This window comes from Ascaphus truei, chromosome 7 (assembly GCF_040206685.1).
Source record: "Ascaphus truei isolate aAscTru1 chromosome 7, aAscTru1.hap1, whole genome shotgun sequence".
NCBI lineage: Eukaryota > Metazoa > Chordata > Amphibia > Anura > Ascaphidae > Ascaphus > Ascaphus truei.
Genome location: NC_134489.1, coordinates 100,939,113 through 100,965,900, shown reverse-complemented (window position 1 = coordinate 100,965,900; position 26,788 = coordinate 100,939,113). Strand labels below are relative to the sequence as shown.

Below are 26,788 nucleotides of genomic sequence, written 5' to 3'. Positions count from 1 at the left end.
CTGCGCGCTCTGTGAGCCCTGAGCGCTCTGTGAGTCCTGCGCGCTCTGTGAGTCCTGCGCGATCTGTGAGTCCTGCGCGCTCTGTGAGCCCTGAGCGCTCTGTGAGTCCTGCGCGCTCTGTGAGCCCTGCGCGATCTGTGAGTCTTGCGCGCTCTGCGAGTCCTGCGCGCTCTGTGAGCCCTGCGCGCTCTGCGAGTCCTGCGCGCTCTGTGAGCCCTGCGCGATCTGTGAGTCCTGCGCGCTGTGAGCCCTGCGCGCTCTGTGAGTCCTGCGCGCTCTGTGAGCCCTGCGCGCTCTGTGAGTCCTGCGCGCTCTGTGAGCCCTGCGCGCTCTGTGAGCCCTGCGTGCTCTGCGAGTCCTGCGCGCTCTGCGCGCTCTGTGAGTCCTGCTCGCTCTGTGAGTCCTGCGCGCTCTGTGAGTCCTGCGCGCTCTGTGAGTCCTGCGCGCACTGTGAGTCCTGCGCGCTCTGTGAGTCCTGCGCGTTCAGTGAGTCCTGCGCGCTCTGTGAGTCCTGCGCGCTCTGTGAGCCCTGCGCGCTCTGTGAGCCCTGCGTGCTCTGCGAGTCCTGCGCGCTCTGTGAGCCCTGCGCGCACTGTGAGTCCTGCGCGCTCTGTGAGCCCTGCGCGTTCAGTGAGTCCTGCGCGCTCTGTGAGTCCTGCGCGCTCTGTGAGCCCTGCGCGCACTGTGAGTCCTGCGCACTCTGTGAGTCCTGCGCGCACTGTGAGTCCTGCGCGCTCAGTGAGTCCTGCGTGCTCTGTGAGCCTGCGAGTCCTGCGCGCTTTGTGAGACCTGCGCGCTCTGTGACCCCTGCGCGGTCTGTGAGCCCTGCGCGGTCTGTGAGCCCTGCGCGGTCTGTGAGTTCTGCGCGCTCTGCGAGCTCTGTAGGGAGATGTATCATAGCAAATTTGGTGTCAAATGTATGCAAATAATGTGAGTTTCTTTGCGTCCGCGTATCAAGGTCTTTGCTCCATGTTTTGCGTGGTTTGCGTCATCTTGGAATCTGGGGAGTGACAATAACGCGCAGATTATAATGAGATGCAGCAAACTCTGCGTCTCCCTGCGTCACTTTTGTGTCTAGTACTTGCGTCAACACAATCCGCCAGGTCTGAGGTGGCGAATACTTTTCTGGGTAACAATTTGTGTAAAATGTAAGAAACAATGTCACACATTTGACACAATAACGCAAACAGAAAATGGAGCAAAGGGTCAAAACTAACTTTTATTTGCACTTTCTTTACGTTGAAACATCTCCCCCATTTATACGGGCAACTGGCGCAAAACCGGGGCATTTTTATGCTGCACTTATGTATCAAAGTGTTTTGCTCCGTCTGCCCCAGCTTGCGCCTTGCGGAGCGTCACTAAGAGGAGTTGTGGACGAGGGGAGTTACACGGTGCAGATTATAATGAGATGTATCACATTCTGCGTCTCTGTCCCAGCATGCACCTTGGGGAGAGTCAGTAGGAGGAGTTGGGGGAAGTTACATGGTGCACAGATTATAATGAGATGTATCACATTCTGCGTCTCTGTCCCAGCTTGCACCTTGGGGAGAGTCAGTAGGAGGAGTTGGGGGAAGTTACATGGTGCACAGATTATAATGAGATGTATCACATTCTGCGTCTCTGTCCCAGCTTGCACCTTGGGGAGAGTCAGTAGGAGGAGTTGGGGAGGAGTTACACGGTGCAGATTATAATGAGATGTATCACATTCTGCGTCACTGCCCCAGCTTACACCTAGGGGAGAGTCAGTAGGAGGAGTTGGGGAGAGTTACATGGTGCACAGATTATAATGAGATGTATCATATTCTGCGTCTCTGCCCCATCTTGCACCTTGGGGAGAGTCAGTATGAGGAGTTGGGGAGAGTTACATGGTGCACAGATTATAATGAGATGTATCACATTCTGCTCCTCTGCCCCAGCTTGCACCTCGGGGAGAGTCAGTAGGAGGAGTTGGGGGGAGTTACATGGTGCACAGATTATAATGAGATGTATCACATTCTGCGTCTCTGCCCCAGCTTGCACCTCGGGGAGAGTCAGTAGGAGGAGTTGGGGAGGAGTTACAGGGTGCACAGATTATAATGAGATGTATCACATTCTGCGTCTCTGCCCCAGCTTGCACCTTGGGGAGAGACAGTATGAGGAGTTAAGGGGAGTTACACGGTGCACAGATTATAATGAGATGTATCACATTCTGCGTCTCTGCCCCAGCTTGCACCTCGGGGAGAGTCAGTAGGAGGAGTTGGGGGGAGTTACATGGTGCACAGATTATAATGAGATGTATCACATTCTGCGTCTCTGCCCCAGCTTGCACCTTGGGGAGAGTCAGTAGGAGGAGTTGGGGGGGAGTTACATGGTGCACAGATTATAATGAGATGCATCATATTCTGCGTCTCTGCCCCAGCTTGCACCTTGGGGAGAGTCAGTAGGAGGAGTTGGGGAGAGTTACATGGTGCACAGATTATAATGAGATGTATCACATTCTGCGTCTCTGCCCCAGCTTGCACCTCGGGGAGAGTCAGTAGAAGGAGTTGGGGGGAGTTACATGGTGCACAGATTATAATGAGATGTATCACATTCTGCGTCTCTGCCCCAGCTTGCACCTGGGGAGAGTCAGTAGGAGGAGTTGGGGGAGTTACATGGTGCACAGACTATAATGAGATGTATCACATTCTGCGTCTCTGCCTCAGCCTGCACCTTGGGGAGAGTCAGTAGGAGGAGTTGGGGGGAGTTACACGGTGCAGATTATAATGAGATGTATCACATTCTGCGTCTCTGCCCCAGCCTGCACCTTGGGGAGAGTCAGTAGGAGGAGTTGGGGGGAGTTACATGGTGCACAGATTATAATGAGATGTATCACATTCTGCGTCTCTGCCCCAGCTTGCACCTGGGGAGAGTCAGTAGGAGGAGTTGGGGGAGTTACGTGGTGCACAGATTATAATGAGATGTATCACATTCTGCGTCTCTGCCCTAGCTTGCACCTTGGGGAGAGTCAGTAGGAGGAGTTGGGGGGAGTTACATGGTGCACAGATTATAATGAGATGTATCACATTCTGCGTCTCTGCCCCAGCTTGCACCTTGGGGAGAGTCAGTAGGAGGAGTTGGGGAGGAGTTACAGGGTGCACAGATTATAATGAGATGTATCACATTCTGCGTCTCTGCCCCAGCTTGCACCTTGGGGAGAGACAGTATGAGGAGTTAAGGGGAGTTACACGGTGCACAGATTATAATGAGATGTATCACATTCTGCGTCTCTGCCCCAGCTTGCACCTCGGGGAGAGTCAGTAGGAGGAGTTGGGGGGAGTTACATGGTGCACAGATTATAATGAGATGTATCACATTCTGCGTCTCTGCCCCAGCTTGCACCTTGGGGAGAGTCAGTAGGAGGAGTTGGGGGGGAGTTACATGGTGCACAGATTATAATGAGATGTATCACATTCTGCGTCTCTGCCCCAGCTTGCACCTTGGGGAGAGTCAGTAGGAGGAGTTGGGGAGAGTTACATGGTGCACAGATTATAATGAGATGTATCACATTCTGCGTCTCTGCCCCAGCTTGCACCTCGGGGAGAGTCAGTAGAAGGAGTTGGGGGGAGTTACATGGTGCACAGATTATAATGAGATGTATCACATTCTGCGTCTCTGCCCCAGCTTGCACCTGGGGAGAGTCAGTAGGAGGAGTTGGGGGAGTTACATGGTGCACAGATTATAATGAGATGTATCACATTCTGCGTCTCTGCCTCAGCCTGCACCTTGGGGAGAGTCAGTAGGAGGAGTTGGGGGGAGTTACACGGTGCAGATTATAATGAGATGTATCACATTCTGCGTCTCTGCCCCAGCCTGCACCTTGGGGAGAGTCAGTAGGAGGAGTTGGGGGGAGTTACATGGTGCACAGATTATAATGAGATGTATCACATTCTGCGTCTCTGCCCCAGCTTGCACCTGGGGAGAGTCAGTAGGAGGAGTTGGGGGAGTTACGTGGTGCACAGATTATAATGAGATGTATCACATTCTGCGTCTCTGCCCTAGCTTGCACCTTGGGGAGAGTCAGTAGGAGGAGTTGGGGGGAGTTACATGGTGCACAGATTATAATGAGATGTATCACATTCTGCGTCTCTGCCCCAGCTTGCACCTTGGGGAGAGTCAGTAGGAGGAGTTGGGGGGGGGAATTACATGGTGCACAGATTATAATGAGATGTATCACATTCTGCGTCTCTGCCCCAGCTTGCACCTTGGGGAGAGTCAGTAGGAGGAGTTGGGGGAGTTACATGGTGCACAGATTATAATGAGATGTATCATATTCTGCATCTCTGCCCCAGCTTGCACCTTGGGGAGAGTCAGTAGGAGGAGTTGGGGAGAGTTACATGGTGCACAGATTATAATGAGATGTATCACATTCTGCATCTCTGCCTCAGCTTGCACCTCGGGGAGAGTCAGTAGGAGGAGTTGGGGGGAGTTACACAGTGCAGATTATAATGAGATGTATCACATTCTGCATCTCTGCCCCAGCTTGCACCTTGGGGAGAGTCAGTAGGAGGAGTTGGGGGGAGTTACATGGGGCACAGATTATAATGAGATGTATCACATTCTGCGTCTCTGCCCCAGCTTGCACCTTGGGGAGAGACAGTATGAGGAGTTAAGGGGAGTTACACGGTGCACAGATTATAATGAGATGTATCACATTCTGCGTCTCTGCCCCAGCTTGCACCTCGGGGAGAGTCAGTAGGAGGAGTTGGGGGGAGTTACATGGTGCACAGATTATAATGAGATGTATCACATTCTGCGTCTCTGCCTCAGCTTGCACCTTGGGGAGAGTCAGTAGGAGGAGTTGGGGGGAGTTACATGGTGCACAGATTATAATGAGATGTATCACATTCTGCATCTCTGCCCCAGCTTGCACCTTGGGGAGAGACAGTAGGAGGAGTTGGGGGGAGAGGGGGGGGGAGTTACAGGGTGCACAGATGTCCCATTGACCTGGGTTCAGTTGCCAATCCTTTTGTAACAATGATTTCTGATCACCATCATTTTTTTTTATTATTGGAACCAGGGGCTGTCGCCTCTAATTCCTGAATTACTGTTCTGTCATTTTTGGGAAATATTAATAGCCGCAGGATGAGGCAACGCGTTTCTCTTACTGCGGACGTTTCACCACTTACTGATTTCACCGAAGTTCCTCTTTCCGAGTCAGTCTCCCTGATTTTCAACACCAGCGACCTATAGACTGTGTGGGAGTCTCAGTGATGAAAGTGAGCACTTTAACAAAAAAATGTCGTTTTTAAAACAATAATAACTTTATGTCGCGCTTTTCTCCCAATGGGACACAAAGCGCTTCACAGTTACAAAAAAGGGGGAAAGGGGAGAAAATATTGAATGTTACAGTATGAACGAGACCGAACACAAGGAAAGATACAGCACAGGATGGGACGGTGCTATTAATTACCGGGCAGCTTGTGGCTCATTCATTTAATCCCGTGGCGTCCCTGTTGTTCGCTGGGTGTCACGGGAAGCAGAGAAATGCCGGAGCCTTTGTGGGAAACATATCGGGTGTATTAACCCTTTCATTGTCAGGGGACGCATGGCGGGTGCCTCGGGCAGTGAAAGGGTTAACACGAACTTTTTCCGCCTTCGCTCTGGCCTTTATTACGATACTTGCGCCGGACATTGATACTGTAATATAAGCAGCGCGGCTGACACGGGTTCACCTGCCCTTACTTTCCTCCGCTTCGGGTTATGACCAATAGTTAACAGCAGTTTCTCCCGGTTTAAGTTTTCAGCGCATAGTGGCGAGCGTGGTGCGGGCTGCGCAGTGCGAAAAAACACATACAGGGGGGGTGTAGCATAACAAATATGGAGCAAAAGTGACGCAAATTGCGTAATTTTCATCTTGTGTCTCTTTGCATCAATTTATCACGGTCTTTGATCCAAGTTTTGCGCCGTGTGCGTCACCGTGCGATGTGGGGGAGTGTCAGCAGGAGGAGTTAGGGAGGAGTTACGTGGCGCACATATTGTAATGAGATGCAGAAAACTCTGTCACTTTGTATCTTGTATTTGCATCAATAAAATGCTCCCGACCGCGGGGCGCAAATTCTCTGGCTAACAGTTTGCATTAAATGTACTTAATCATTTCTTACATTTGAGGCAAATATGAGCAGAACATTGAGTAATGCGTAGAAAGAATCTTCTGTTTTCTTACGTTGATACGTGTACCCCAAAGTGCAGCGTGCTCATTATCAGTGTATACATACGCAACAGTGCAGCACACACCGCATTTCTATTCCCTCTCTTTTTTTCTGTAGCTACTCAGCATCATTATATAGCGTGGCGTGTTTCTTATCCCCCCTCAGGTTCTCAGGACTGGTAAGCATTTTAACAGCCGGTTCCGGAGAATCGGTGACGGGCACATAGAATTGCAGGCGTCTCCTTGCAGTTTTCGGAAGTTTCTATGGATTCTTCTTCCATTTATCCGCCATGCTTCTGCAGCCGGCTGCCTTGTTCTCAGTGATGCCGCACGGCCGGACAGACTGCAGTACTGCAGCGTTACCACTCGATGCGATGGAACCCTTGGGATATCCTGAGTATGCTGAGGTATCTGGGGAACAACGCTGCTTTCTACAGCTGACGGCAAAACCCACACAACAGCTCCGGGCGGTCCTGCTATGGGGGACCCCCATTTCTGGCTACGGCCATTTTTGCTAACCTTATTGAATGAGAACATCTTCCGCAGTTTGGGGAGTACGCCCGCTAAACGCCCCTTTGTATCCAAGCTTTTTATTACGGTTTCTTTCCATTTTCCTTTAAAACTCAAAATATCATTCTGCCGCGTTCTCCCCTTAGGGTGTGCACTTCTTAGCTTTCTTGTACATGTCCTCCTGTTAGGGGTGGAAATTAATTGAGTATGGTTAGAGCAGGGTGGGAAATTCCAACAGGGCCACCAACAGGTCAGGTTTTCAGGATATCCCTGCTTCAGCACAGATGGCTCAATCAGAGGCTGCACCAGTTGGTGGTTGCACCTGTGCTGTGCCTGTTGGTGGCCCTTGAGGACTGGAGTTGGCCAGTCTTCGACTGAGCCCCTAATTGAGCCACCTATGCTGAAGCAGGGATATCCTGAAAAACTGACCTATTGAAGGCCCTTGAGGACTGGAATTGGCCAGTCTTCGACTGAGCCACTGATTTATCCACCTGTGCTGAAGCAGGGATTCTCCTGAAAACCTGACCTGTTGGTGACCCTGGAGGACTGGGGTGGCCCACCCCTGGGTTAGGGCATGCCGCTGTAACTGGTGGGAAAATGAATGCATGATCTGAGCAAGTAATCGCCAGCATCTTGTTTCACTACGGAGTCATTCCGAACAATACCCTCAGCAAACAGATCCCGTGTGACAGTGAGGGAGCGGCCCGCCTGTGTGCGTTTCCAGCAGGGAGTTTGTTTACAAGGCCAACCTTTCGCAAACCTGCCGTACACCTGCGTTTTCTCTATGCCGCGGGCCCGTGGACAGGAGCCGGGGCGCTGTCTCTTACCAGGGGTGTTTCATTCCCTTATTGTATTTATTTAGGCTTTGGGCTGCAGAATACACACCAGTTCAATCTCAGCCCTCAACATATATTGATGTTAGGATTAGCCTATATTATATACGGCCCACTTTCCCTATTTATCAGGTGTGAGAACATGCAGTGAGACGATACACTGGTGAGACCTCTGACTACTTTCTCCAGCCACTGCGAGCCACTGGAAGACACGGGCACAGCCCTTATTTACACCACTAATCTCTACCAGGGGATATGCAATCTGACTTTTTCATAAGACCAATTCTCTAGGATAAAACCAATTCTATTTGTCTGGGCAGTGAATGGGTTAAGTACTGAAAGACTTGAATAAAACAAGGCTTAGACCCGGGGCGGCCAACTCCAGTCCTCAAGAGTTACCAACAGGACAGGTTTTCAGGATATCCCTGCTTCAGCACAGGTGGCTCAGTCAAAGACTGAGCCACTGATTGAGCCACCTGTGCTGAAGCAGGGATATCTTGAAGACCTGACCTGTTCGTAGCTCTTGCTGCACATGTTGCTGTAGATGGTTTTTGGGGCACTCTTTAACCCACCATAACATTTTATTTGTGGTTGAAATCTATTGCAGCTTTTCATTGCAAAGCCAGTACCACCATCCTCACACAGACTCAAAAGGTCAAAAGAGCTGTCTGTGAGGAGGGTTACTGGCTCTGCACTTCTTTAACCCAGACTGTGATAAAAAGCTGTGTAATGCAGCAGGCATAAGCTTATAGGGGTCCATGTTAAAACGGATAAGAAGCAAAAGGCTTGTGCTCATTTGCATGTCATTTCCCAGAATCCCTGGCTGGAAGCACTGTATGCTGGGAGATAATGGGGGGCAGGGTTGCAGACCTGTCTGAGACATGTGACTGTGCCCACACGTGACATTTGTATTTGCTGTACAATGGCCAGATCAAGTGTCACTTAAATGAAGCATAGAGAAGTACTCTAGCACCCCCCAGTGGACAGAGTTTGGTTTTACAATTGCTTGGTCACTTGCATCCTAGCATTCAGCAAGATATACCTTGATATACCATCAACCTAGGGTTGCCAGGTGGCTTCTCCAAAAATACTGGACTCAATGGTGAAAGGTGCGTCAGGTCACTATGTCCAGGGAGGTAATATCGGACACATACATGTCCAGTATTACAGCACCTCTCATTTTTTACTGGACAGAGTGTCCAAATACGGGACAGTGCGGTTCAATACCGGACACCTGGCAACCCTACATCAACCATTTAATGTACTTGTATATTGATACTAAGGCCCGTATAGTACATATTATTATAGGTATATCCATGCAACGCGAGGGTCGTATAACCTAACAGGAACCCTTATTTGGGGCTCCATCTTTCATAGTTACTGTAAACCTATTAAATATCATTAGACATGAGAGACGTCGCCCTTCCTAGCAACTTCAACTCACCCACCCCACCAACTCACCCATCCCTCCCCTGTAACTCACCAACCCCACCCCTGTAACTCACCCATCCCACCCCTGTAACTCACCCACACCCCCCCCTGTATCTCACCCACACTCCCCCTGTAACTCACTCACACTCCCCCTGTAACTCACCCATCCCACCCCTGTAACTCACCCATCCCACCCCTCTAACTCACCCATCCCACCCCTCCCTGTAACTCACCCATCCCACCCCTGTAACTCACCCACCCCATCCTTGTAACTCACCCATCCCACCCCTGTAACTCACCCATCCCACCCCTGTAACTCACCCATCCCACCCCTGTAACTCACCCATCCCACCCCTGTAACTCACCCACCCCTGTAACTCACCCACCCCTGTAACTCACCCAACCCACCCCTGTAACTCACCCATCCCACCCCTCTAACTCACCCATCCCACCCCTGTAACTCACCCACACCCCCCTGTAACTCACCTACACCCCCCCTGTAACTCACCCATCCCACCCCTGTAAGTCACCCAACCCAACCCACCCCATCCCACCCCTGTAACTCAATCCCAACCCACCCCTGTAACTCACCCTTTCCCACCCCTGTAACTCACCCGTCCCCGTCCCCCCTGTAACTAACCAGGTTCTAGCATACACAGGTAATCATACAATAGTTGTCACTGAGAGATGTCTTCCCCAGGAAGGTGGTGATAATCTTTGCTGCAGAAATAAGCTTGAGAAGTGTATATATTATTAGTGAACTTTTATTTTTAAATTTTTTCTTAGGACATTCCTGGTGTAGCTCACACTAGCACATATAGGCCATGTCCACAAAGTGGTGCTAAGCTATAATAATTGTTTCTTCTTATATAGTGCTGCTAGTTTTGACGTAGCGCTTTACAGACATTTTTTGCACAAACACTTTTTTGCAGACACAGTCCCTGCCCCGTGGAGCTTACAATCTATGTTTTTTTCAGTGCCTGAGGCACAGGGAGATAAAGTGACTTGTCCAAGGTCACAAGGAACCGACACCGGGAATCGAACCAGGCTCCACTGAGCCGCTCCACATTCTTTTACTGAATAGGATCTAGACTTTTGCGGATCTGGGCCATAGTGCTTCTAAGGTTGGGGTTCCTTACAATGCATCGGATCTCAGACGCGCTATTAGACAGGGTTGGGGTTCCTTACAATGCATCTAATCTCAGACACGCTATTAGAGAGGGTTGGGGATCCTTACAATGCATCTGATCTCAGACGCGCTACTAGAGAGGGTTGGGGTTCCTTATAATGCATCTGATCTCAGACACGCTATTAGACAGGGTTGGGGTTCCTTACAATACATCTGATCTCAGACGCGCTATTAGAGAGGGTTGGGTTCCTTACAATGCATCTGAGCTCAGACGCGCTACTAGAGAGGGTTGGGGTTCCTTACAATGCATCTAATCTCAGACGCGCTATTAGAGAGGGTTGGGTTCCTTACAATGCATCTGAGCTCAGACGCGCTATTAGAGAGGGTTGGGGATCCTTACAATGCATCTGATCTCAGACACGCTATTAGAGAGGGTTGGGGATCCTTACAATGCATCTGATCTCAGACACGCTATTAGAGAGGGTTGGGGATCCTTACAATGCATCTGATCTCAGACGCGCTACTAGAGAGGGTTGGGGTTCCTTACAATGCATCTAATCTCAGACGCGCTATTAGAGAGGGTTGGGTTCCTTACAATGCATCTGAGCTCAGACGCGCTATTAGAGAGGGTTGGGGTTCCTTACAATGCATCTGATCTCAGACGCGGTATTAGAGAGGGTTGGGGTTCCTTACAATGCATCTAATCTCAGACACGCTATTAGAGAGGGTTGGGGATCCTTACAATGCATCTAATCTCAGACGCGCTATTAGAGAGGGTTGGGGATCCTTACAATGCATCTGATCTCAGACACACTATTAGAGAGGGTTGGGTTCCTTACAATACATCTGATCTCAGACGCGCTATTAGAGAGGGTTGGGTTCCTTACAATGCATCTGAGCTCAGACGCGCTACTAGAGAGGGTTGGGGTTCCTTACAATGCATCTAATCTCAGACGCGCTATTAGAGAGGGTTGGGTTCCTTACAATGCATCTGAGCTCAGACGCGCTATTAGAGAGGGTTGGGGATCCTTACAATGCATCTGATCTCAGACACGCTATTAGAGAGGGTTGGGGATCCTTACAATGCATCTGATCTCAGACACGCTATTAGAGAGGGTTGGGGATCCTTACAATGCATCTGATCTCAGACGCGCTACTAGAGAGGGTTGGGGTTCCTTACAATGCATCTAATCTCAGACGCGCTATTAGAGAGGGTTGGGTTCCTTACAATGCATCTGAGCTCAGACGCGCTATTAGAGAGGGTTGGGGTTCCTTACAATGCATCTGATCTCAGACGCGGTATTAGAGAGGGTTGGGGTTCCTTACAATGCATCTAATCTCAGACACGCTATTAGAGAGGGTTGGGGATCCTTACAATGCATCTAATCTCAGACGCGCTATTAGAGAGGGTTGGGGATCCTTACAATGCATCTGATCTCAGACACACTATTAGAGAGGGTTGGGTTCCTTACAATGCATCTGAGCTCAGACGCGCTATTAGAGAGGGTTGGGGTTCCTTACAATGCATCTGAGCTCAGACGCGCTATTAGAGAGGGTTGGGGTTCCTTACAATGCATCTGAGCTCAGACGCGCTATTAGAGAGGGTTGGGGTTCCTTACAATGCATCTGAGCTCAGACGCGCTATTAGAGAGGGTTGGGGTTCCTTACAATGCATCTGAGCTCAGACGCGCTATTAGAGAGCTTTGGGGATCCTTACAATGCATCTAATCTCAGACACGCTATTAGAGAGGGTTGGGGTTCCTTACAATGCATCTGATCTCAGACGCGCTATTAGAGAGGGTTGGGGTTCTTTACAATGCATCTGAGCTCAGACACACTATTAGAGAGGGTTGGGTTCCTTACAATGCATCTGAGCTCAGACGCGCTATTAGAGAGGGTTGGGGTTCCTTACAATGCATCTGAGCTCAGACGCGCTATTAGAAAGGGTTGGGGTTCCTTACAATGCATCTGAGCTCAGACGCGCTATTAGAGAGGGTTGGGGTTCCTTACAATGCATCTGAGCTCAGACGCGCTATTAGAGAGGGTTGGGGTTCCTTACAATGCATCTGAGCTCAGACGCGCTATTAGAGAGGGTTGGGGTTCCTTACAATGCATCTGAGCTCAGACACGCTATTAGAGAGGGTTGGGGTTCCTTACAATGCATCTGATCTCAGACGCGCTATTAGAGAGGGTTGGGGTTCTTTACAATGCATCTGATCTCAGACGCGCTATTAGAGAGGGTTGGGGTTCCTTACAATGCATCTGAGCTCAGACGTGCTATTAGAGAGGGTTGGGGTTCCTTACAATGCATCTGAGCTCAGACACGTTATTAGAAAGGGTTGGGGTTCCTTACAATGCATCTGAGCTCAGACGCGCTATTAGAGAGGGTTGGGGTTCCTTACAATGCATCTGAGCTCAGACGCGCTATTAGAGAGGGTTGGGGTTCCTTACAATGCATCTGAGCTCAGACGTGCTATTAGAGAGGGTTGGGGTTCCTTACAATGCATCTGAGCTCAGACGCGCTATTAGAGAGGGTTGGGGTTCCTTACAATGCATCTGAGCTCAGATGCGCTATTAGAGAGGGTTGGGGTTCCTTACAATGCATCTGAGCTCAGACGCGCTATTAGAGAGGGTTGGGGTTCCTTACAATGCATCTGAGCTCAGACGCGCTATTAGAGAGGGTTGGGGTTCCTTACAATGCATCTGAGCTCAGACGCGCTATTAGAGAGAGTTAAGAAAAAACATATAGATATGAATACAATAATTTGCCAGTGGACGTGCATTGGGTCTTCTTTGCTCATTTACAGTTCATTTGCGTGATTGTAAGATATTTTTGATCCGTTAACTCAGGGGTGCGCAAACTGGGGGGCACAAAACTTTCGGGGGGGGGGGGGCGCGGTGCTTACAGAGGGCCGGCGCTTTTCCCCACAACATTTAAATGAAATGCCGGAGGAGCACGAGAGGCTTCTGGTCGACGCGTCGCCATGGCAATGCGCCGTCACATGACGTTGTGAAAATGCCGGAGAAAAGGTACGGGGGCGGTGCGAGCAGGGAGGGGAGATCAGGCAGGGGGCGTAGAGAACAAAGTGTGCGCATCCCTGCGTTAGCTATTAGTTTCTGCCAGCAGTGCAGTGAGACTGCCACACGGGCTCAATGTGATGTGATTAGTGACAGTCACACAGAACACTGCAGTGCAGTGAGACTGCCACACGGGCTCAATGTGATGTGATTAGTGACAGTCACACAGAACACTGCAGTGCAGTGAGACTGCCACACGGGCGCAATGTGATGTGATTAGTGACAGTCACACAGAACACTGCAGTGCTTTGCTACATAGATCCCGCGCCTTCAACAGCATCACTTTCTTATTGCCTGATTTACCCAGCACACGGTACCGGACATTGCGTTACGTTGTCAGAGATTTTATTCTACTGTAGGTATGAAAACAAATGAACTTTTAATATATTTAGTAATAAAAATTATATTTTACTAAAGCACTGCGTTCAATGACATATATATATATACTAGCTGAGAGACCCGGCGTTGCCCGGGATGTAATGTTCCCGTTCCTCTCTCTCCTTCCCCCTCTCTCTGTTTGTCCCCCATTCACATCAATCCAGTCCCCCCCCTCCCTCCCTCCCTCCCTCCTTTACAGCTTCATGTAGCGTGTGTGCGTCAGTCACTGTGTGTTTGCTCGCGCGTCAGTGAGTCTGAGGCAGAAACACAAACACACACAGACTGACTGACGCACACACAGTCAGTGTGTGCCTCAGTCAGTGTGTGCGTGCGTCAGTCAGGCTTTGTGTGCGCGTCAGTCAGTGTGTGCGTGCGTGCGGCAGTCAGTCAGTGTGTGCGCGCGGGGCGTCAAAGGCAGGGGGGGGCGTCAAAGGGAGGGGGGGGGCGTCAAAGGGAGGGGGGGGGCGTCAAAGGGAGGGGGGGGGCGTCAAAGGGAGGGGGGGCGTCAAAGGGAGGGGGGGGCGTCAAAGGGAGGGGGGGGGCGTCAAAGGGAGGGGGGGGGCGTCAAAGGGAGGGGGGGGGGCGTCAAAGGGAGGGGGGGGGCGTCAAAGGGAGGGGGGGGGGGCGTCAAAGGGAGGGGGGGGCGTCAAAGGGAGGGGGGGGCGTCAAAGGGAGGGGGGGGCGTCAAAGGGAGGGGGGGGCGTCAAAGGGAGGGGGGGGGCGTCAAAGGGAGGGGGGGGGGGTCAAAGGGAGGGGGGGGGCGTCAAAGGGAGGGGGGGGGGCGTCAAAGGGAGGGGGGGGCGTCAAAGGGAGGGGGGGGGCGTCAAAGGGAGGGGGGGGGCGTCAAAGGGAGGGGGGGGCGTCAAAGGGAGGGGGGGGGGCGTCAAAGGGAGGGGGGGGGCGTCAAAGGGAGAGGGGGGGGGCGTCAAAGGGAGGGGGGGGGCGTCAAAGGGAGGGGGGGCGTCAAAGGGAGGGGGGGGGCGTCAAAGGGAGGGGGGGGGCGTCAAAGGGAGGGGGGGGGCGTCAAAGGGAGGGGGGGGGCGTCAAAGGGAGGGGGGGGCGCCTCAAAGGCATGGATTCCTCCCCCTGCATTTCCTGCAGTGGACAGGAGGGGGGGGGCAGTGGACAGGAGGGGGGGGGGGCAGTGGACAGGAGGGGGGGGGGCAGTGGACAGGAGGGGGGGGGCAGTGGACAGGAGGGGGGGGGCAGTGGACAGGAGGGGGGGGGCAGTGGACAGGAGGGGGGGGGGCAGTGGACAGGAGGGGGGGGCAGTGGACAGGAGGGGGGGGGCAGTGGACAGGAGGGGGGGGGGCAGTGGACAGGAGGGGGGGCAGTGGACAGGAGGGGGGGGGCAGTGGACAGGAGGGGGGGGCAGTGGACAGGAGGGGGGGGCAGTGGACAGGAGGGGGGGCAGTGGACAGGAGGGGGGGGGCAGTGGACAGGAGGGGGGGGGCAGTGGACAGGAGGGGGGGGCAGTGGACAGGAGGGGGGGGGGCAGTGGACAGGAGGGGGGGCAGTGGACAGGAGGGAGGGGGCAGTGGACAGGAGGGAGGGGGCAGTGGACAGGAGGGGGGGGGCAGTGGACAGGAGGGGGGGGCAGTGGACAGGAGGGGGGACGCAGTGGACAGGAGGGGGGACGCAGTGGACAGGAGGGGGGGGCAGTGGACAGGAGGGGGGGGGGCAGTGGACAGGAGGGGGGGGGGGCAGTGGACAGGAGGGGGGGGGGCAGTGGACAGGAGGGGGGGGCAGTGGACAGGAGGGGGGGGCAGTGGACAGGAGGGGGGGCAGTGGACAGGAGGGGGGGCAGTGGACAGGAGGGGGGGCAGTGGACAGGAGGGGGGGGGGGCAGTGGACAGGAGGGGGGGGCAGTGGACAGGAGGGGGGACAGGAGGGGGGACGCAGTGGACAGGAGGGGGGACGCAGTGGACAGGAGGGGGACGCAGTGGACAGGAGGGGGGGGGCAGTGGACAGGAGGGGGGGGCAGTGGATAGGAGGGGGGGGCAGTGGACAGTGACACACACACACACACACACACACACACACACACACACACACACACACACACACACACACACACACACACACACACACACACACACACACACACACACACACACACACACACACACACACACACACACACACCTCAGTTGATGCGCCCTTTCTTTAGTTCCGTTTGGCGCCGGAGGTGGGGAGCGACACCTACCTGTACTTCCGGGCGCCGCCACCGTCTGACTCGGCGCCGCGAGGGAGGAAGGGGGTCCGCCATCTTACGCGCCGCGTGGCAGCTGCGGGAAGCGAGGTGATTTGGAGCGGGGAGGGGGGAGAGGTGATTTGGAGCGGGGAGAGGTGATTTGGAGCGGGGAGAGGTGATTTGGAGCGGGGAGAGGTGATGCCGCTGGGGAGGGGGAAGAGGTGATGCCGCTGGGGAGGGGGAAGAGGTGATGCCGCTGGGGAGGGGGAAGAGGTGATGCCGCTGGGGAGGGGGAAGAGGTGATGCCGCTGGGGAGGGGGAAGAGGTGATGCCGCTGGGGAGGGGGAAGAGGTGATGCCGCTGGGGAGGGGGAAGAGGTGATGCCGCTGGGGAGGGGGAAGAGGTGATGCCGCTGGGGAGGGGGAAGAGGTGATGCCGCTGGGGAGGGGGAAGAGGTGATTTGGAGAGGGGAGAGGTGTGTGTGTGTGTGTGTGTGTGTGTGTGTGTGTGTGTGTGTGTGTGTGTGTGTGTGTGTGTGTGTGTGTGTGTGTGTGTGTGTGTGTGTGTGTGTGTGTGTGTGTGTGTGTGTGTGTGTGTGTGTGTGTGTGTGTGTGTTTTATTTATTTTTTTGGACCTTTGGCCCGTCACTCCGCCTCAGGCCAATGAGAGGTGTGGGGGGCGGGCCAAGGGGGTGGTGTGAGTGTGTGAGGCCAATGAGAGGTGTGCGGGGGCGGGCGGGCCAAGGGACCAATGAGATTGCCGCTAGGGACACCGGACATCCAGCAGGCAGGCATGCATGCAGGCAGGCAGGCAGGCAAACAAACATACAGTGCTTTCACTAATATAGTATAAGATATATATATACAGTGTTTGACAAACCTATACTTTTGCTCGCCCCGGGCGAGTGGATTTAACATCGTGGCGAGCTCCTATTGGCCCAAGCACCACACGTGTGGTACTAGGTGGCGAGTAGCTTTTTTTGTTTGGCGAGTAGATTTTTTTGGTGATTTGTCGACCACTATATATATATATATATATATATATATATATATATATATACTTGTAGAAACCAGGGGGATCCTGATAACAAATTGAGACAGCACACCGCAGATGTAGAAAAGAAAGTGTATTAAGAACACAGGGCAGCCAACGTTTCGCTCCTTGTTGAGGGACCTTCCTCAGGGCAGTGCACAAGTGACTGATCCGAACACCCATATATACCCACATCCTCATGTGAAAAAACACTTGAATCTAATTAAAAATGCACAAATCACATTCCCAGGTACAGCCCACAGCAGATAAACCAATACACAGCACTGATACTAGGATAAACCAATCAGCTGCTGGCCCATGTTTATGTAACGGATTTTCTGGCCTAGCCTGACCCACCCAATCTCACATTGGCCCCTTTGGTCTAACCAGTCCCCATTACAGTGTAGTGTCTGGTGGTGCACCTGTTGGCAACAGGATTCCTGAGTCTCCCGCATGATGTTGTGTGGGGATTGCCAACCCAGACAGGCAGCTGAGGTAGTGTGCATGAGTCCTACCTATATCCAGTGCAGCGCCTCCACCTCATCAGGATCCCTGCGTCCGCAAGGGGATGGTTCTGATGAGGAACTCCTTCTTGGTGATGCCTTCCCCTGCTGAGTAATTCCAGACTCACACAGTGAAGTGTCTTTATTCAAGGTCATCTTTATTGGCATGGTGGTATGGGCCAGCTGCCCCTCACAGCTATCAGCTTAGCCGCTCATTCCTTTGCTGCGCTCCATCTGGAAAGTTCCTCCTTCTCCTAATGGAGTTGCTTTCCACCTCTCCCCTTAGGGATATTCAACAGCTTCTCTGTCTCTCTGCTCAGAGCTGCACAGACTCACAGCTAGCATGAGACTACTGCAACACTGTTGCAGACCTTCACGTGCCTCTTACTGAACAGAGGCAGCACAACACAGGAAACTGAACCCCTAACTTTAGGCAGTGCTGTGTCTTATATCACCTCAGGAACAGGCACATCTCTGATGTCACTAAGGGTGGACACCAAGCATGTTGTCACTTCCTTTGGGACATATGACACCTCACCAGGGTTTGAGGGCAAACCTCCATGATGACTACTGGCAATCCTGCATACTTACCAGGTTTACTGCCAGCATGAGAAAGAGATATGTACACCAATCTTACACAAAGCGATTAGGCCTACATTTTATATTAGCATTGCAATCAGTATTACTCGTACAAGATGACTCTTTTCTCCTATGCATTTCCCACCCCGCTCCCTCATCGGATGTAAAGCAATCACCCCAGTCCAGGTTCTCCCCAGTCCGTTCATCAGCGCTGCCCTGTGACTCCCCAGACCACCCTTGGCTCGATCGGGACCACGAGGGAGACGTGCCAGGGACGGGGGCTTTAACTATGGCCGGGGGTTGGGCATAGGGAAATACTGCCGGCATATGCGGGGCTACGACCCGCAACTGTTCGCTACCTCCGCCGGAAGTGATGTCATCGCCGGAACCGGATACGCCGCCATCTTGCGATGGATCCCCATGCGGGATCTCTTCCTCCACGACGACGTCCGGAAGCTCCGCTGCCTTCTCGTGCACCGCCTGGGCCTGACACCGCCTCTCCTCTACGGATGCCGTCACCGGAGCCTGGTAAGTACAAGGGCTGCTCTTACCGCTCCGCAGGGTGGGCGTGGATCGCCCGTCACCGCTGGACCCGCCGGTCCCAGGAATGGAAGGGCTCCGTCTCTCTGCCTTCCGCTCCACTGGCGACACCCGACTCCTCTCACCGATACTCCCGGTAAGTGGCAACCTCCTCCCGTTTTCTCCACAGGATACTGCTGTATCCTCCCGTTTTCTCCACAGGCCGGATCACTGCCCCGGGCGGCACTCTGGGTTCCTCATCGGAGGAATCCGCCTCCACTCTGATCGGGGTCACCGTTCGTGGCGACCGCCTTTTTGTCTCTCGATCGGTACGCTGACCGACCGCTCCTTTCTCCTCGGGCTCGGCCTTAACAACCGGCCCCGATCCCCATTCTCCGAGATCCGCACCTTCTTTCCACAGTGCACCGGGGGACCCGGCGGACAGCCTAGCCGTATCCCCCGCGGGTTCGATAGTCGGAATGGGCACAAATGTAGGCATAGGCCACAGGTACTGGGTGCCACATTGCGGACAGCGTGCCGCCGTACCCACGGTACCACCGGGTAGCCTGCATTGTAGGCAGAGGCCCACTACAGTCTCGGTGCCCGCCACCCGAATCACCAGTACTCCTCCCGGTATTGAATATGGCTGGGTGGATACCATGGCAGTCACTTCTTGTGGACAGGCCATTGTCTTAGTAGGAGATACTTGCAGCAACGGTCTGTTCTGTAAGCTGGCTCCGCGCAACTGACAAGCAGGGGTTGAGTTGCCGGCCACTCCCTTGACCAGCTCCACCCTCATCTGACACAGCTGGAAACCACCCCCACTAGTAGCAATTATGGGCGGGTCCCACAGCTCAATAGGATGTCCTTTAATTGAGGCCGCACCTTTCACAGTCCTGGAGGGCGCGGCCACAGCTTTCGCGCCATTACCCCCCACACGGTGGGGTTCTTTCTTTGGCTCCAATCCCGGCCAACTGTCTGCAACTTTTGCATTTGCAGAATTCTCTGCACTCGGCCCACGCGGTCTCCCAGGGAAGCGGGAACCGCCATTTTGGATCGCTCTGCAATCCATATTAGCAGCAATTGTAACTTGAGTAGTAATCACCGCCTGGCAATCAGATACTCCCTCAGCATTCACACACGTAATCGCAATGTCCTCACAGCTATCCCCCAGGGTTGGAATTTAGGCAGGACAAGAAAGGCGCGGCTACAGCCTTAGCACCACTCCACAGCAGGCTCGTGAAAGTCATTTCCTTAGCTTGCTCTTCACCCACACACACGCCATGTGCGCTCTCTCCATTATCCTCCGTCCGCCATCTTGGACCTTCCGCACCGCGCGGATCTTCCATTCTTGCGGTCACCATTCTTTCACTGTACTTAGAATTATTGTACATGGAGCTCCTCTCTGCGGGGCAGCTACCACACCGGTACAATAAAGATTACCTTGATGCACCACCTTGTGTACCTAATGTAGGCTGGACTCGTGTTTGCACTACCTCAGGCGAGGCTCACTCAATCTGTGTATGCTGTATCTCCTTCCTCCCAGTCTGTGCTCCCTTCGGTAAGTGGTCCGGAATGGGCTAGAGTACTCTGGCTCTTCCATGCAGTACTTGGGCGTCTACCTACTGTTGGCTAGCCTAGCGCAGACCCTCTCCAGAATTCCTGACCACGTTAACAGGCTATCCCTTCAGGCATCCTACCAACTAGCACTGCCTCAAGGTGACTAGACCAGCTATAACCCCTCTCCAAACCTCCAACTCCTTTCAGGCCCCTAGGTCGTCCCTGCGAGCTGACTATACTCCATCAGCCCCCTGACTACCTCTAGGTCCGTCCCAACGCAGCACAAAGTGGCAGCAGACACTCTCCCTGTTTCCCAGTGTGCCTAGCAAAAGCCTGTCCTATTGACAGGTATCTCAGCAGCAACGCCTCCAAATGTAACGGATTTTCTGGCCTAGCCTGACCCACCCAATCTCACATTGGCCCATGTGGTCTAACCAGTCCCCATTACAGTGTAGTGTCTGGTGGTGCACCTGTTGGTAACAGGACTCCTGAGTCCCCCGCATGATGTTGTGTAGGGATTGCCAACCCAGACAGGCAGCTGAGGTAGTGTGCATGAGTCCTACCTATATCCAGTGCAGCGCCTCCACCTCATCAGGATCCCTGCGTCCGCAAGGGGATGGTTCTGATGAGGAACTCCTTCTTGGTGATGCCTTCCCCTGCTGAGTAATTCCAGACTCACACAGTGAAGTGTCTTTATTCAAGGTCATCTTTATTGGCATGGTGGTATGGGCCAGCTGTCCCTCACAGCTATCAGCTTAGCCGCTCATTCCTTTGCTGCGCTCCATCTGGAGAGTTCCTTCTTCTCCTAATGGAGTTGCTTTCCACCTGTCCCCTTAGGGAGATTCAACAGCTTCTCTGTCTCTCTGCTCAGAGCTGCACAGACTCACAGCTAGCATGAGACACTGCAACACTGTTGCAGACCTTCACGTGCCTCTTACTGAACAGAGGCAGCACAACACAGGAAACTGAACCCCTAACTTTAGGCAGTGCTGTGTCTTATATCACCTCAGGAACAGGCACATCTCTGATGTCACTAAGGGTGGACACCAAGCATGTTGTCACTTCCTTTGGGACATATGGCATGGCTACTGGTGTGTCACATAGCCGTCCAAAAACCTGCCTGACCGCCCAGGAGGGCATGCACAAAATCACCGTATTTCTTACTCATCTACCAATAGCGCAATGAAAGGCCGCACATGCGCAACCGCACATGGCAACCCGATCGCGTCTATGGTGACATACGGGGCTACGGGCGCAGTCAAGATGCGTCATGTGGCAATCTACGCCTAGCAACCTAAAATGGACGTACACAGATCACCGCTACTGCTACTATCGTGTGTTGAGCGTCGCGCGTGATATGCCGCGCGTGATATGCCGCGCATGCACAACTTCGCATGGCAACCCTATCGCGTCCCTACTAACTCAAGGGACTGTATGTACTGATTATACACGGTCGCTGCCAGATGACCCCCATAGTAGCTACAACAGTGTAGTGACATAGAGCACTCAGTCTAAAAAAGCCTCTGTGTGTACTAGAAGGAAGCCCATCGTGGCCAAACACAAAGGGGCATAGTCCAACACTGGCATAATGCCCGTGTGACAAGCTGCACTGCTAATCCGATATCACACCTACAGTGATGGCTTTAGAGTCTAAATACAGATCTGCACCACGTGTGCGCCAGTCGCGGGACTGGAAAACAAAAACACAAAGTGCCAAACAATCTAAGTAAACATACAGGGAATTGTGCCATTTTGTTAGCACCTTTTCAACTGCATCAGGACGCATTAAACGCAGTATCCATAAACACTGGCATATCCTGTCCAATGGCAGCCAAATTGGACGAACTTGTAAAGAACCTCCTTTACTTTTGTAGCCCTTTTTCTGACACTCTAAAGAGACTACGGGTAACTGCACGCGCCTGTGGCTCCAGGAGATCTGAGCCTCCGCTAGCTGGGAGCCTGTGGTAACACTTATAGCGCAGCGCCTCCACTTACCCAGGATCCCCGTGATGTGAGATTCCCCTGGGCAAGAAACATATACACACACATATGATTGAAACCAGTTTTACTGTATGCAATAGTAACCTTATTACTTTATCATAGCAATCAACACATAACATATAACCTTTTGATAATGAACCGTGGCAATAACATATAACACTTATACTATCACGCTGTCCTTAGCAGCAAGGCCTAACACCCTAATAACTGCTACTGTCCTTATACTGTAGTGGCTCAGTCACGCTCCTAATGAGTACTGTCTCTGTCCCGCCACCGCGTGCTCCACACCGTGTCCGTATACGGTAATGTGATGGTATAGGCTTAGTTCTTTAGCCATTCGCATAGTGTCCCCAAAGAGTTATACCTAAGGCGGGATCAGCGCCTGTTGACCGGTGTTGGTGCACTTGATGTAAATAATACCTTCCGTCACGGCGGTGACCGGCAACAGCTTCAAAAAGGATCCGTCGATCCGACACGTGGCCCCCAGATATCACGGTGTCCAGCCGCCTGGTCCCAGATGACTGCAACCGCCGCAACTCTGTGCTTTGTCCCTAACTGGTACTCAGTAAGGGATGGCGTTCCTATCACTATAGGGCTTCCCTGCAGCACTGCAACCTACGGTGACTTCAGGAATTCTCCTAGGGGCCTGCGGCGAAGAACTGTCCTATGCGGGCGGGTCACGGACCCCCTGCACCCACACTACCTCTCCCTTCACCCTCCGGATCCCCTCTAACTAGCTTAACCTACTTAACTGCGGCAGCTGCACTGCACACAATCCGGTGTCCTTCTTGTCAGCGCACACAGCACTGACAGCTGTGTCACTTACAATACTACACCCACACACTCACCTAGGGGCAGGTTCCCATACCTTAGGGGCCTTCCCTCAGAACCTACCCACTACTCTAGTGGGGATTGGAGCCTACCTGGGACCTGGGGATTACCTGACCTGGTGTAGGAGCCACTTGCTCCCTACACCCTTCCTCCCCCTTCCTGCTCCCAGCTCCAACTGCCGTTCCTAAGCCCGCGAAATGTATCTATATCCCTGAATGAGAATCCTTGGCCCTCATTGGCCACTCTGAGACACTTGGGGTACTTGGCCCTAAGCCTCATGGGAACTGTAGTCCCGTGGAGGCTGCTGTAGCATTGGGGCCACGTGCGCGCTTGTACTGCGCATGCGCGACTACCTAATGGCCGCCGCAACTCCTGCATACCTTCTGCGCATGCGCAACCACTGCGCATGCGCGAGCAAACACAATGGCGGCCCCCGCTAGCCGGGTGCGCCGCCGAGACTCCCAGGACTCGGAGCGCTCCTTGCTCCGGCCCCCACCTTTGCCGTGTGCTGGCGGGTCCCTCGCTGCCTTTGGCGGCACCCGCGACCGCTCGGCACGCACAAAAGGGGGTCTCTGGGACTGAAAAGAGACCGAGGCTACACTTTATTACAGGCGTGGTCGCAATCTGGCCGACATGCTCACACAAATGGATCCAGTTGACAAATATGCATCTGCAAAAACGCGGCTCTGTAGAAAACCAGGGTCATACCGCTGCCATGGATGCACTAATTGCAGCTTTATGCAGGTGGGATCCAGTTATGCACATCCACATAGCGGTGCTCGCATTGCCATCAAGCTTTATCTCAATTGCGAATCTCGCTTTGTCGTGTATCTCATCAGATGCCCGTGCGGCCTCCTCTGCATTGGAAAGACCTCGCGCATGTTAAAGGAACGGATTGCAATACACCGCTCTACTATCAGAAAGGCGCTCAACATTGTGGATGATAACACTGAGCTTAAATACCTACCTGTCGCAAGGCATGTTAAACAGATGAGACATCCTTTGGCGACTATGCGATGTATGCACATCCTCCAAGTACAGCCCCCATCACGTGGAGGGGATAGGAATAAACTGCTTCTGCAACAGGAGGCGAAACTGGTTTATGAACTGAGAACCGTGTCCCCTTTGGGATTAAATGAGGACTTGAAACTTAGTTGCTTTTTGTTAAATCTGTTTACTCTGCAATGTCGTTGTTCTGTTATTTTCTCCCATGTTCCCTTTTCCCTGTATGTTTACTTAGGTTGTTTTGCACTTTGGTTTTTGTTTTTGTTTCCCAGTCCCGGGACTGGCGCACACGTGGTGCGGATCTGTGTTTAGACTCTAAAGCCATCACTGTAGGTGTGATATCGGATTAGCAGTGCAGCTTGTCACACGGGCATTATGCCAGTGTTGGACTATGCCCCTTTGTGTTTGGCCACCATGGGCTTCCTTCTAGTACACAGAGACTTTTAGACTGAGTGCTCTATGTCACTACACTGTTGTAGCTACTATGGGGGTCATCTGGCAGCGACCGCGTATAATCAGTACATACAGTCCCCTTGAGTTACTAGGGACGCGATAGGGTTGCCATGCGGAGTTGTGCATGCGTGGCATATCACGCGTGGCATATCACGCGTGGCATATCACGTGCGGCATATCACTCGCGGCTCTCAACACACGATAGTAGCAGTAGCGGTGATCTGTGTACGCCCCTTTTGGGTTGCTAGGCATTGATAGCCACATGACGCATCTAGACTGTGCCCGTAGCCCCCTATGTCACCATAGACGCGATCGGGTTGCCATGCTCAGCTGCGCATGTGCGGCCTTTCATTGCGCTATTGGTAGATGAGTAAGAAATACGGCGATTTTGTGCCTGATAGCGATAGTATATGAAAAAGGTATACTCAGCTCCTTGCTATACACAATCTTTTCTTTAGAGTTTTTTGTCTCTAATAGGTTTATTGTTCATTATCTCCTCTATATGACCAGCCGCTTATGGATCACTATGGGTACTTGGTCTCCATAGTGGTTTCATTTTTTGAGGTTCTGTTCATTATATATTTTTTTCTCATGTAAGCTAATTTTTCTTGGGGTTATTTATTTTTTCTGTCCAAAGATAATTTTTGGAGTCTAGTTGGGCAGGGTTTCAGACAGATGTTTTTTGTTTTCCTTTATATTTTGATTTAATAAAATTATTATTATTATTATTGCATTATTTGTCTGAGTGCTTTTTGAGAGGTTTCTTTTCTGTGCTTACATATTAATTTCATTCCTCTAGCACCGCCTAGCAGTTATCATTTCTGTTACTTTCAGTTATTTTCTGTTTAGGTTTAGACAGTGCATTTATTCTTTGGTTGTTTGATGCGGTATTCATCTATGTGTATGTTATATATATATATATCTGGTACAGTTTTTTAGACTTTTAACGATTAACCTGCAAGATATTTGACATTTTTTTTACTGTGGACATCGTACATTATCTTTGTATTTGATCCGGGGTACATTTTCACCTGTCTGGTTACGTGTGACAGGAGCCAGGGAGTGTATGACTAAAGTGTGCATGCGTGTAATAGAGCACATAAGTAGTTGCTGAGTACAAGCAGAGATTTTTATTCTCTATGAGTTAAGGGAAGATGCCTGTGACCACGGGACAAGACGACTGCCACCTTGTGATTCTTGTATGTTCAGACCCATTGGTGAATTGGTAAGAAATTACAAATGAGGCCTCTTTTTGGGTTTCAAGGTGCGGGACCTGGAGCAGGAGAACAAGGTGCTGGAGACCCAGCTGCGTCTGCTGAAGGACAAGGACTCTTACAAGTCCAACATTGATCAGATCACGTTGGCGTCCAGCAATCAGCTGAAGCAACAGATCGATGGGCTGCTGCATGAGAAGGAGAGGCTGCAGGCAGAGCTGCACAACATGCAGGCAGTGGTGGAGGAGCTGAAGAGCAGGTACCTACCTCGCCCCTCTCTGCAACTCTCCCTGTGCCATCTCCTCCATCTAATCCCTCTGCCTGCAACACTCCCTGTGCCATCTCCTCCCTCTACTCCCTCTGTCTGCAACACTCCCTGTGCCATCTCCTCCATCTAATCCCTCTGTCTGCAACTCTCCCTGTGCCATCTCCTCCATCTAATCCCTCTGTCTGCAACACTCCCTGTGCCATCTCCTCCATCTAATCCCTCTGCCTGCAACACTCCCTGTGCCATCTCCTCCCTCTACTCCCTCTGTCTGCAACACTCCCTGTGCCATCTCCTCCCTCTACTCCCTCTGTCTGCAACACTCCCTGTGCCGTCTCCTCCCTCTAATCCCTCTGTCTGCAACACTCCCTGTGCCGTCTCTTCCATCTAATCCCTCTGTCTGCAACACTCCCTGTGCCGTCTCTTCCATCTAATCCCTCTGTCTGCAACACTCCCTGTGCCGTCTCCTCCATCTACTCCCTCTGTCTGCAACACTCCCTGTGCCGTCTCCTCCATCTACTCCCTCTGTCTGCAACACTCCCTGTGCCATCTCCTCCCTCTACTCCCTCTGTCTGCAACACTCCCTGTGCCATCTCCTCCCTCTACTCCCTCTGTCTGCAACACTCCCTGTGCCGTCTCCTCCATCTAATCCCTCTGTCTGCAACACTCCCTGTGCCGTCTCCTCCATCTAATCCCTCTGTCTGCAACACTCCCTGTGCCGTCTCCTCCATCTACTCACTCTGTCTGCAACACTCCCTGTGCCATCTCCTCCCTCTACTCCCTCTGTCTGCAACACTCCCTGTGCCATCTCCTCCATCTAATCCCTCTGTCTGCAACACTCCCTGTGCCGTTTCCTCCATCTAATCCCTCTGTCTGCAACATTCCCTATGCCGTCTCCTCCATCTACTCCCTCTGTCTGCAACACTCCCTGTGCCATCTCCTCCATCTTATCCCTCTGTCTGCAACACTCCCTGTGCCATCTCCTCCATCTAATCCCTCTGTCTGCAACACTCCCTGTGCCATCTCCTCCATCTAATCCCTCTGTCTGCAACACTCCCTGTGCCATCTCCTCCATCTACTCCCTTTGTCTGCAACACTCCCTGT

At 52.5% G+C, this 26,788-nt stretch overlaps 1 protein-coding gene across 1 annotated transcript in view; it reads left to right on the top strand.

Annotated features, from left to right (window-relative positions):
- LOC142499808 (keratin, type II cytoskeletal 8-like) overlaps window positions 1-26,788 on the top strand; it is a 63,860-nt gene that overhangs the window by 4,986 nt on the left and 32,086 nt on the right. Inside the window, exon 2 of the mRNA XM_075609686.1 lies at window positions 25,470-25,678. Coding sequence (XP_075465801.1) covers window positions 25,470-25,678 — 209 coding nt within the window. The remainder of the gene's footprint in view (window positions 1-25,469; window positions 25,679-26,788) is intronic.